At 38.8% G+C, this 13,487-nt stretch overlaps 1 protein-coding gene across 4 annotated transcripts in view; it reads left to right on the top strand.

Annotated features, from left to right (window-relative positions):
• GRIP1 (glutamate receptor interacting protein 1) overlaps window positions 1-13,487 on the top strand; it is a 790,436-nt gene that overhangs the window by 679,270 nt on the left and 97,679 nt on the right. For all 4 annotated transcript variants that reach the window (XM_027854162.1, XM_027854159.1, XM_027854160.1 and 1 more), the window contains one exon: window positions 9,752-9,832. In XM_027854162.1, coding sequence (XP_027709963.1) covers window positions 9,752-9,832 — 81 coding nt within the window. The remainder of the gene's footprint in view (window positions 1-9,751; window positions 9,833-13,487) is intronic.

The raw sequence follows: 13,487 nt of genomic DNA on the forward strand, positions 1-13,487 counted from the left end.
TCTCTTGTTCTTTCTCTCTCTGTCTCCCTCACTCTCTCTCTCTGTCTCTCTGTCTCTTCCTCCCTCCCTCCTGCTTTCCTTCTGTTTCTAGCCATGAGGTGGCTTTTCTCCTTGCCAGGATCACACCCCCTCTCCATGTGCCCTTGATCCCGTTTCCTCTAGGCTCTTCCAGCAGATTCATCCCCTCTCTCTGTGTATTCACTCACTTGGTGATCTCATCAGCTCCCCTGGGTTCAATTACCATCTGCATGCAGATGATTCCAACCCTAGTCTCAGCACCACATGACCATATGCCTATTGTATATTGCATACTGAATGTCCCATAGGCATCTCAAACTCAGCATGTTCAAAACAGAACTCATTAACTTCTCCTCCAAGTCCATCCCTCTTCCGAACCTCTCTATTGCTATTACAGTCATCACCGTCCTCCCATTCTTTCAGGTTTGCAATCTCAGTATCATGTTTGACTCCTTTCTCATTCAAGGTGAATATCCAATCAGTTGCAAAATCTTATAACAGCTTTCTCTGCCACATCTCTCCTTATGCCCCCTTGTCTCCATTCCAGCGGCCATCACTCTCATTCATGTCCTTTTCACCTCTTACCTGGGCAATTGCAATGGCCTTATAATTGGACTCTTTGCCTCAAGTCCCACATACCCCCCACCTCCAATCCATTCTCCACACATCTGCCAGAATAATTTTCCTAGAGCATATGTCTGACAATGTCAACCCTTCTGCTCAATAAATACCAATGGTTCTCTGATACCTCTAGAATCAAATATAAATTTCTCTATTTGGAATTTAAAGCTCTTCACAACCTGGCACCTTCCTGTCTTTCCAGTTTTTTAACATATTACTCTCTTCCATTCATTCTCTGGTACTGCCATACTGGCCAGAGGATGTTCTGTCTCCCATCTGTGTGACTTGGCACTAACTCTCGCCCATGCCCAAATGTGCTCGCACTCTCTTTTATTCTTGCTGTCTCTCACGTTCTCTCTTCTTCTCTCTGTCTCTCTTTTCTCTTTCTCTATCTCTCTCTCCTTTCTTTCTCTCCCTGTCTCTCTACTCTCTCTGTCTCCTTTATCTGTCTGTCTTCTTTCTCTCTGTCTCTCTTCTTTCTCTCTCTTTCTCTCTCTGTGTGTCTCTGTCTCTCTGTCTCTGTCTCTTTGTCTCTCTGTCTGCCTTTCTCTCCCTCTCTCTCTGCCTCTCTCTGTCTGTCTGTCTCTCTCTCTCTCTCTTTCTTTCTCTTTCATAACTTCCACTTTTATAAACTTCCTGGCTTCCTTTAAGACAGCTCAGGCACCATCTTCTCAGGAAGCCTTTCCCATTCACTTCAGCTGCTACTGCCCTCCCATCCATTCTATGTGAATCTTCTATGTACCTACATATGGATATGTTATTTCCCTCATTAAAATGTACTGTCCTAATAGGGATTGTTATTTTTATTATAGTGATGTCCCGGGTACCCAGCACTGTGCCTGAAACATAGATGCTTAAAGGGATTTTTGCTGTTCTCTGGTTCTTTCAATACTGTCTGATTCTTCATGGTCCTATTTTGGGGTTTTCTTGTCAAAGATATGGAGTGGTTTACCATTTCCTTCTCTGGCTCATTTTACAGATGAGGAAACTGAAGCAAAGAGGGTTAAATGACTTGTCCAAAGTCATACAGCTTAGTTAAGTGTCTGAGGCTAGATTTGAACTCAGGGAGATGAGTCTTCCTGTTTCCAAGTCCAGTGCTCTATGCACTATGATACCACCTAGCTGCCTTAGAGATCATCTACTCCAACTCTCATTTCTTGAATTCCAATCTAGATTAACCTTATGGGTCTTTGAAGCCTCTGACTTTATTTGAAAAACTAGCTCTGGAAATGAGTTCATGTGAAAGGCCTTTCAGGACTAGCTCATTTCATCTCTTTATTAGTAGATACTTCAAAGCATTGGAGGAGGGGTGTGTGGAGGGTAGCTAACACATCTTCCTTACCCTATTAATCTCTTTTACTCAGTGATGCCAGTCTTTTTAATCTCCTGCATTCTTCCAGGGTGATGAGTCCTGAATTGGCAGTTCTCATGCCGTGCTAAGGAGGGGAAGCCAACTAATTGGATAGAAAGGGGGAAAAGACTTTATTTACACAAATGTGCTTTTAATTACACATGTCAACAAAAGAAGAAAATGGAAGAGGGTGGAGAGAAAACACATCATGGTCACAGGGATGCTAAGCAAATAAGCATCATTTGTTTTCAAATTTGATTTGCTTAATTTACTCCATTATCCCTAAAAACTAATGGCCACATTACCATATTGGAGCATTTTCCCCCCTATTTAGTTCTGATTCTTTCAAACCCCTCATGTGAAAAGCTTGCAAATATGTTGATATGAACAGTCATCATGTGAAATTTGATCACACTTGCATTAAAAGAGCAGGTTACAGCCCCGGCTTCCACAAAGATGCCAATTTGTTGACATATGCTCACAACTTTGGATCTTTTGACTTTTTTAGATTGTATAGATCAGATCGAGTTTTCCAGCAACTTGAAAATATCACCTGGAGCCATTACTGTGGTTAATCTTGGTGAAGTTTTCACAAGTTCACCATTCCTAAATGTTGCTAATTGATAAGTCACTGTTTTAGGGCAGCTAGGTGGTGTGGTAAAGAGCACTGGACTTGGAATCAGGAATACTCATCTTCAGTGAGTTCAAAACCGGCCTCAGACACTTACTAGCTGGTGACCCCAGGCAGGTCACTTAAGCCTATTTGCCTCAGTTTCTTCATCTGTAAATTGAGCTGGAGGAGGAAATGGAAAATCACTCCAGTATCTTTGCCAAGAAAACCCTAAATGGGGTCATAAAGAGTCAGACACAGCTGAACAACACCAACAAAGTCACTATTTTAGATCAGTGCTTATAGGGTAGCATGTTTCAAAGGTCTCACTTATATAACTAGGATTTCCAATTACTCTGGTTCCATGAACTTCCCTTTATAGACTAGTGCCAGGATCATCCCTGGTCACATGTCCATCACTTTTCTGTTTTGTTCCCCCCCCCCCCCACACACATATACATACATACACACATACACACACTGACACATACATCTCACCTTCCTGAATAAGAACCCAGTTTCAGTCCATCAGTACAACCCAAAAAACATTTATTATGCACCTACTGAGTGCAAGGTCCTAGGTTTTCTCCAGGTGGTAGAGATCTGTGCCAAAACTCACTTCTACCCCTCTTTGCTTTCCTCTCTTCCCTTTCTGCTATCCCAGTCTTACCTTATTTTTCATCATTCCTTTTTCTCTTTCAGTACTCTCTCCTTTAGGGACTTCATCCACTCTCATGGTTTCAGTAGAGCTGACTCCCAATTTCTAAATATCCAGCCCTAATCTCTCCCTGAGAGCCAGTCCCACGTCTCCAGATGCATGATGCGCATTGGATATTTCTGCAGTACCTCAAACTTAACATGTCGAAGATTGAATTCATCACCGTCATCCCTAACTCACTCTTCTTTTCACCTTCCCTATTTCTATTGATGGCAACACCATTTTTCTAGTCAGTCTCAAAATATTAGAGTCATCTTTGACATTTTTTCCCTCCTTCAGCTGCGTATGCAATTTCCAACATCCATTGATCATACCACTGCTGTATGTCTATCTTTTAAAAAAATATTTTAACTTTTAATTTTTAAAATTTTAGATATATGTATATATACATATACATATATACATACATATACATCTATCTATACATATATACATATACACACTTACATATATATACGTGTACGTATATATATATGCATACATACGTACACACACACACACACACACACACACACACACATACACATATCCTATTTTTATCTGTCTCAGTACTTACATGGCTTACCACCCTGGTTAGTTTAGGCTCTCTTCACCTCTTCCCTGGAAGTAAGAATTTCCAAAATGATCTCTCTGCCTCCAATCTAACTCCTCAGACCTACAAAAATAACTTTTCTAAGGCACAGGTTTGACCACGTTATTCCTCTGTTTAAACATCTTTAGTAGCTTTCTGTTGTCAAACCAAATAAAAATTCTTTACTCTGGCCTGGCAGGCCCTCCAAACTCATCCTTCCAACATCCTAGCAAACTATTCCCATTCATCTACCCTATATTATATATAAACTGGACTGTTGGCCTGTCTTCAATCTCATCTTTCTTTTCCTTACCTCCATGCATTCACTATAGCTGTTCCTATTTTTGGAATAGACTTCTCTGTCTATTAAAATTCTTCTCTTCCTTCAAGGCCCAGCCCAGATATAATGTCTCAGCTTAGGTAAGAGATGAGAACTAAATATTCAGAATTAGGAGTCACCTACACGGAGGTGATAAATGAAGCTACGGAAGAAGATGAAGTCACTAGGAAGGGTGTTGAGAGAGAACAGGATATGATAGAAAATAATTCTCCTTCATGAAGCCTTTCTGACCTTTTCCCCTCCTTCCCTCTATATTTTTCTTTTCTTTTTTTTTAAAGCATTTTATTTATTTTTAGTTTTCAACATTCACTTCCATAAGACTTTGAGTTCCAAATTTTCTCCCTATCTCTCCCCCTTCTCCACCCCAAGATGGCATGTAATTTGATATGGGCTCTACATGTATATTCATATTTAACCTATTTTCACATTAGTCATGTTGTAAAGAAGAATTAGAACCAATGGGAGAAACCATGAGAAAGAAGAAACAAAAAAAAAGAGAGAGAAAGAGCAAATAATATGCTTTTTTCTGCATTCAGACTCCATAGTTCTTTTTCTGGATAAGGATAGCATTTTCCATCATGAGTCTTTTGGAGTTGCCTTAGATCCTTGCATTGCTGAAAAGGGCTAAGTCTGTCAGTTAGTCATCACACAGTGTGGCTGTTACTGTGTACAACGTTCTCCCAGTTCTGCTCACTTCTCTCAGCATCTGTTCATATAAGTCTTTCCAGGTTTTTCCAAAGTCTGCTTGCTCACCATTTCTTACAGCACAATAGTATTCCATTGCATTCATATACCACAACTTGTTTAGCCATTCTCCAACTGATGGGCATTCCCTCAATTTCCAATTCTTTGCCACCACAATTTTGCCACCATATTTTTCTAAAGAAACTTTACTGAATTTCTTCTTTGCTTCATCATGTCCTGCTTTGGATCATACTATTCATGTAAATGTCGTGTCCCCTTTATTAGATAATTTCTCTGAGGGCAGTTATTCAGTGGTTTTCAGTCATGTCCTGACTCTTTGTGACCCCGTTTGGAGTTTTTGGCAAAGATACCGGAGTGGTTTGCCATTTCCTTCCCCAGCTCTTTTTACAAATGAAGAAACTGAGGCAAACAGGGTTTAGTGACTTGCCCAGGGTCACACAGCTAGTAAATGTCTGAGGCCAGATTTGAACTCAGGAAGATGAGTCTTTCTTACTTCAGGCCCAGCACTATAAGGACAGACACTCTGCAATTCTTCATCTTTGTATCCCTGGCACCTAGCACAGTGACTGGTAGACTTGTACCTACTGGGCCCTTAATAAATGTTTGCTGTTTTAGACTGACTCTAGCTCCAACATATGCTTTTCAAAAGCTAATACTTTAAAAGTCAGACCCCAGTCAGCCCCAACACTCTGAACCAGAGTGCAATTTTTAGTACTCAAATAGAATTTGAGTACTAATTCACTGGGTCCTTCCCTCTAGCAATACTCATCTCAACTTCTTCATGAATTCTCACCATTTCCATTTTGTGTCCATATCCTTCTGTTAATCTTACGTAGAGAGGGATGGAAGAGAAGAGAAGGAAATAAACATTTATATAGCACCTACTGTGTGCCAGCTAGATGACTCTGAGAATAGCCTGCAGTCAGGAAGTCTCATCTTCCTGAGTTCAAATCCAGCCTAAGACACTTGGTATCTGTGTGACCCTGGGCAAGTCACTTAATCCTGTTTGCCTCAGTTCCCTCATCTGTAAAATGAGCTAGAAAAGGAAATGGCAAACCACTCCAGTATCTTTGCCAAGAAAGCCCAAATGGGGTCACAAAAAGTCAGACACGACTGAACGACAACTAGGTGCCAAGCATTGTGCTAAGTGCTTTCCAAATATTATCTCATTTGATTCTTGCCACAATCTTATGAGGGGGGTAGTACTAGTTGATAATTTTATGGCACTTTGAAGTTTGAAAAGGTTATTTTATCTATATAACCTCAACTGAGCTTGATCACAGCCCTGTGAGAGATTATTACAGATGTGACCTTCATTTTACAATATGGAAACTGAGGCTCAGGGAGGATGACACACATACAGCTAGTAAGTCTCAGAAGATTTGAATGTAGCCAATTCTTACATAAAGCCCAGCAGTCTATCTACTATGGCATGCTGCCTTTCAAGGAGAGATAAACAATGCTCTGTAATCTTTGCTCCAGGGTAACACTTGTTCTGTGTAAGTGTTAGCCCTTGTTCTTGCTACATGACCAACTCAATCACCTCCTTTTCTAGTCAGATTTATCCTTGATGATAGTAGTATGATGCGAAAAACTTGTACCAGGATGCATTTTTTGTTACCCTTTGGGTCACCCATAATTTTGATTCTTTTGAGATTGTGGTTCATAGTGGTGTCCATGATTCATAGCTATATAGACTCACTGGGAAAATGGCGGTCTTAAAATACTGGGCTTTTGTAAGAGAGTGCAACTTGAAGTTGATGGCATCACCCTGCATTCCTATGGCTATGGTGATGTATGAAAAATGGCGCTCTAGAATGAACAAAATTGGAAACATTAAATTGACCCATGAAGTCTTGAGAGACTTTTCAAACTTTAAAGTGCCATAACAAATGTCTACTAGTATTACCTACCTCATAGGATTGTGGTGAGGATCAAATGAGATAATGTTTGTAAAGCATTTCCAAGGCTACTCCTGCATTTGTAATCCCTAGACTGAAAGGTGACTTGTCCACCATCACATAGAATCAAAATTCAAACCCAAACCCTCTTAACTTCAATTCCGATGCTCTTTTCTGTCCAGAGGCAGCTAGGCAGAGTGGGTAGAGTTCTGACTCTTGGGTCAGGAAGACCTGAATTCAAATCTGGCCTGAGACATTTGCTATGTGACCTTGGGCAAGTTACTTAGCCACTGTTTGCCTCACTTTCCTCATCTATAAAATGGAGATAATAACACTTCACAAAGACTGTTGTGAGGACAAAATAAGATAAGTATAAAGTGCTTAGCAGATAGTAGGCACTGTATAAAAGTTTGTTAAATATAAATATATATCTGTACACCATCCCCGGTGAATCATAGGAGTAATTAGCCTATAATAAAATTAATAATGCAGTTGTCCACAACTGCAGTATTTCATGTAGCCTTGGATCTTTGATAATTCTCTGTAAATATTCCTCATTGAATTGGTAGATTTTTTTTTCAAATAGAGTTTGGTTCTCCGTATTTGTAGTCATCATGATAGCTACTTAGGAATAAGAGATAGAAGTATACAAGCTTTGTTATGGTTCAATACAGATTCACAAATAGCTTTTGAAAATCACTAGGTCCTTGGACCTGGAGAAAAGTTTTAAAAAGCACACCTTCCTCCCTTATTTTGCAGAGGAGAGCTAAGGATGTGCAATCAAGGGTATAGGATATTACACATATTATACTTGAGTAACAATATGTTGTTGACTGGTTTTTCTGAACTCTTTTTTTAGTTTTAATTTTTACTTTTTTTTTGTTATAAGGGATAATTTAATGGGTAGGGAAGGGACACATTCAGAAATGAATGTGATTTAAAAAGAAAAGATTTCAATACACATTTTCTAGAAGAAAATCATGCCCACACAAATTCTCTTTGAGTACTAAAAATTGCATGGGCCCTCAGTTTTACTTTAACCCATATCTTTTGATCCCAATTCTCCCTCTTCCATCATTGGACTAAGAAAAAAAGCATCTTTCTATGATGAGACCCTGAATTTCCTGATGGTGCCGGTGATTGTGAAAAGAGAAGCAAACTATCTTAAATTTCTTTAATGCTTCATATTTTGTTCATGGGATTTTGACATTTCTTTTCTCATTCTCCAACTTGCTTTCTTTTCCTCACAAACAACCCAATCAATCAGTAAATGGATTATTTTTTTCCCTTGTGGAATAAAAGCACTACCTCAAATTTACAGATCACACAAAACTATTTACTCTTCAATGTCAACAACTTGCAATTTTAGGAAGTTGATAAGTAGACAGTTGGGAGGAAAGTGGGGAGAGCTGCAGGTTTGGGGGAAAAGCCACAGGTTTCATCAGAGGAAAGAGGATGATGAAGAAGGCAACTGTAGGAAGCCAGAGGGGAGAATGCCTTTTTCTTTACCATTGCTTTTACTGACTGCACTGTGCCTTAAGCACATAGTGATTAACTGTTATTACTTATTAATTAGTTAATTATAATTAATTCTATATTATATAAAATTATATATTATATAATTAATTATATGTTATGTGTAATTATATAATACATAATTAATTATATATAATTATTATTATGTAATAATTAACTATATTAACTATTCAGTAAACCTTTATGTAGCACCTACTATGTGTCAGGTTCTGGGGAACAAATGCCAAAAAATAAAACCATCTCTACTCTCAAGTTGCTACCAGGGGCCACGGAGAATCAAAATTCTCTTCTCAATTCTCCCACTTTAACAAGGGTATTTATAGAGAATTGCTGAAGATTAAAGGCTTTCTGAAATACTGCCTTTGTGTACAATGTCCATTTTCACAATGACATATAAGCCTGGCAGAGTGGCCTGCCTGCCGACGATGAGTTATTCTTGTTATTATAGGCAATTCTCTCCTGTGATTCATGGGGAATGTTAAAAAGGGAATGGCATAGAGAAAAGAACATGAGATTAAAAGTTACAAAGACCTACGTGTGAATCCTGACTATAGGCTTCAGTATCCTCATCTGTATTATAAATGGTTCTTTCCAGCTTGAGATCCCAGCCTCCTAAAATAACAATAACAACATCAGCAATTGCATCCATAGAGTTTAAGGTTTGCAAAGTGTTTGAATAATTGCTTACAGTACTTACTATGCTTCAAGCACCGAGCTTAGCACTTGACAATTATTATCTCATTTGAGTTGCTTAACAATCCTGAGAGGTAGGTGACAGTTAGTAATCCTCTTTTACAGTTCAGGAAACTGAGGCAGACAGGTTACGTGCATTGCCCAGGATCACACATCTAGTAAATAACTGCAGTCATATTTGAATTCAAGTCTTCTTGGGCCTAGGTCCATCACTCTATCCACTGACCACCTAGTTGATGGTCAAAGAGACAATTTATGTCCTTTTTATCGCCATGGATAACTTAAGTAGGCCCCACATTGCAATGGGATGGGAGATATATTTACTTTAAAATTGATCATTTGAGTTTATGGATTCAAGGGCACAAATTATCTGGCAAGGCCCCATGGAGAAGGTGGCCTTTAATTTGGGCTTCAAATGATAGAACTTGGCAAAGTAGAGTAGAAAGGGAGAAGTAGGCCAACTGGAATGTTATTGCTGGACATGCATACTCTCATAAAATATGTATGTCACTAACATTTTGGAGCCAGAGTATATTTCACAGAAGTTAGCCCCTTTTCCCATCATTCCCACATTTCATGATTGGCAATCATGATTCAAGTTCTCCTAATGCATTTTCATTTGCTGGTGCTCAATATCCTTCCTGGTGTCCTGTAAATATCATAAATCAACTTTGTTCCTCATTACAGAGTCTGTAATTCCGAGCAGTGGAACATTTCATGTGAAGCTGCCCAAGAAGCACAGTGTGGAGCTTGGAATCACCATAAGTTGTAAGTAAACCCAGTTCCTTGAGCTTGTTTGATCAAAGCCAGAAAAAAGGAATCACCTTATTTTCCAAGGGCTTTACAGGTGTTGCAAGTCATACTTATTGGAAGATCACCAACAGTTTTCTGTATTGGTAGGCAGTGGATATATGCAAGGTTTGTTACTGTTTAACAGAGCTATATAAATGGTTTTTGGAAATCATCAGGCCCACAGAAATTCTGGTTAAGTAGTAAAAATTGCATTGGCCTCACATTTATTTGCTTCTGTCTTTCCAACCTAGCTATCCTACTTGTATCTAATGTCATGCCCCTCACAGAGAAAGCATCTCTTTGTGACAAATGGACCCTGAATTCCTTGACAACATAAATGATCATGAAAAACAAACAGATATGAGGAACAAAGCACTTTAAATTCCTCTAATGTTCCCATTTCCTTTAGACTCTGAACACATAGCTCTCTTACTAAAACAGTTTTGAGAATTCTGTATCTCGATAGAGTTATAGAGATTGAACATCTGATTCTCTGGGCTCTGAATGACAATAAACAGAGTTAACCAATGAGGATAGTAAGACATTCAGTCACGGAAACCAGATGAGGAAAACACTCTGGCCATCGTTAGGCCATGCCTTTGCTTAAAAAGTAATCCTATCTAGACTTCATGAAAGTGTAAGCTGGAGCATGGTGAGAAGAAATAATTAAAAATTCTCCATTATGGAAAATAAACCAAGGCTGAATATACAATGCAACCTTGAGAAAATAATATTAACCAAAGTTGGAGACAAGGGGGTGAAATGGAAACTCTACACATATGAGTTAAAAAATAATTCAGCATTGGAAAAGAATGATTCTACAATTCTATAAAGAACTCCAGAAAGTTAAGTCAAAAAGAATTTATTAAGCATCTACTATGTACCAATCACTATGCTAAGTACTGGAGATACAAAATAAGGAAAAAACATAGTCTCCACCCTCTAGGAGCTCATGGTCTAATGGAGGAGCTCAAAGTCTAGTCAAGTCAACAAGCATTTATTAAGTACCTACTATATGCTAGTCATTGTGCTAAATACTGGAAATACAAATAAAGACAAAAACAGTCCCTGCCCTCAAAAAACTTACAGTCTAATAGAAACAGCTCAAACCGTCTAATGCAAATGACCATGTGCAAACTAGATATGCATACAGCCTAAATTGGAAATAATCTCAGAGGAAAGGCATTAATTAGCATTAAACGGAACCAGGAAAGGCTTCATGCCGAAGATGAGATTTTAGTTGAAACTTGAATGAAACCTAGGAAACCAGGAGGTAGAGATGAGGGAGATAATTTTTTTTGGAGGCAATCAGGGTTAAGTGACTTGTCCAGGGTCACATAGTAGTTGTCAAGTGCCTGATTTGAACTCGGGTCCTCCTTATTCCAGGGCCATGCTCTATCCATTTCACCACCTACCTGCCTGAGAGAGATCATTTTTTACAACTAGTAAAAATTCTCATTTGGAAGATAGGAGTATCTTGTGCAAGGATAGCAATTTCATGAAATCTTAGAACATGTGGAGAAAACTGTGGAGGGAAAGGGACCCCAAAACCAAGAGGTTTCATTGAAAAATAAGAGGTTTTATTGAAAAAATGTTTTTGTATAATAAAAAAAATATGTTATACAATAGGATTATCAAGACTTCCATCTGGTTCTAGCTCTTCCTGCTGGTTTCATATTTCCTTAGTTTAATTCGCAAATTTGATAGTTCATTTGGTCCCTTCATCCTTTCTCTATGAAACATTAATTACCCTTATAAACATTAGCTATCTACTCATGAGACTGACTTTAGAGAACGTAGAGAAACCATCTAGTTCAACCCCCCTTATTTTACATATGAGGAAACTGAGGCTGGGGGAGGTTAAGTGACTTTCACAAGGTTACACATGGCTCGCAGGATTTGAACCTAAGTCTTCCAATTCAGAACCACTGTCCTTTCTACCAAACGGTATTGCCACCCTTGGTCCATTTGTCGCAAAGAGATTGCTTACCACTTTAGGTTTGGTTTTGGTTTTGTTTTTTAGTACGTAATGGTTATTGGGTGGAGCATCTTCATGATTCTTTTATCAACTCAGGCTGTTTACCCTAATATAATATAAATCAAATTCCTGTTAGGATGTAGGACATGAGATCTTCTCCTTTGTTCCTAAATAATAAATGTTTTAACTGTTGAATTGGCATGAAGGATTCAATTCAACTAACATTTTAAAGCATCAAACCTTGATACACTACATAAATCTATGATGATCTTGAAGATGATGATGATGATTCTCACTCTTAACTGTGGAAATTTAGTAGATATGGCAGTTTCATATGTCAAAGAGTTCAGTTACTGAGAGATAGGAGGAAATAGGCTCCAGTATTTATTCTCAAAAACCCCAGAAGACTTATGTACTTGGATATACTTTTAGTTAGAGATAGCTAGATCTATTCTTTAGATAGTTGGATCTACTTTTAATTAGAAAGGGTTGTGGGGTTTTTTTTTAATTGATGTCAAGACAAACTTCCTAACTATTAGGTTTGGCCCCAAATGGAATGGGTTGACTTGAGAAGTAGTGGGTTTTCCCCCCATTGTAGGTCTTAAGCAAGAGTGGGAGTGCTGGTATGTTGTAATAGAGATTTGTTTTTCAGTTATGGGTTAAACTCTGTGGCTGCTGAAGGTCCTTCTAGCTTTGAAAAATCTGAGAGTATCAAAGATATGTGCATGATGGTTAGCCACGCTTGCTGTTGGGTTCTAACAATGTAGGTTTGGGTTTTTTGTTTTGTTTTTTTTTTAATTCCCTTTCTGTTCCCATGCCTGCCTTAATGTTTACTGAATGACCTACATTCCCTCTCTCTTCTCCTTGAGAGAGGTGACCATAGCCTTACTGAAAAAGGCTCTTAATCATTTTTGTCTCATGAAACCCTTTGTCAATCTGATGAAGCTTTGGGCCCTTTCTCAGAATGATGTCTGTTGCTTACATTCATAATTGAAGGAAGTGCTCAATTTCGTTTAGAGGTTAGTGAAAATAAAGATGTCATTTTTTTTCCCCATCCAAGTTTATGGATCTCTTGAATCTATCCATAGACCCCAGGTTCATTAAGGACCACCCCCCACCACCTCAGTGGAGACTCTAGGTACCTCTTGGGTATGCCCAGATAGTTCTTTCTTGCGAAAAAACTCTGATGGCCTAAACCCTTTTCAATGGTGGGGTGATATGGCTTCAGCCATAGAAACGCAAATACCCCTTGGCTACCACCATGTGCAACTCCCCTAGATTTACTGTCTCAGGTGACTTTATGTACTTGATGCTAGGGGAATCGTTGTTATGTCTTGGGGTCCCAAACATACACTTAGGGAATAATAAGGCAGAATTTTAGAGCCATCATGATATCAGAAATTTAACCAGGGTGATCTCTGAATGTATCTTATCATTTCAAACTCACCCAAACCAGAAGACTGATTCCTTGAAAAAGTGGCAAATGTAGCCACAGAAAATGAGATTCCAGAGAAGGCAGAAATATAACATGCTTCTCTTCCATCTATCTCACTGTGGATGGGCAGGCAGAGAGTTCACAGATATAAAGTCATCAGCTGAACTTCCCAGGAAGGAAGGAAGGAAGGAAGGAAGGAAGGAAGGAAGGAAGGAAGG

The sequence above is a fragment of the Vombatus ursinus genome, unplaced genomic scaffold (genome assembly GCF_900497805.2).
Source record: "Vombatus ursinus unplaced genomic scaffold, bare-nosed wombat genome assembly UNPS02010320.1, whole genome shotgun sequence".
NCBI classification, from domain to species: domain Eukaryota; kingdom Metazoa; phylum Chordata; class Mammalia; order Diprotodontia; family Vombatidae; genus Vombatus; species Vombatus ursinus.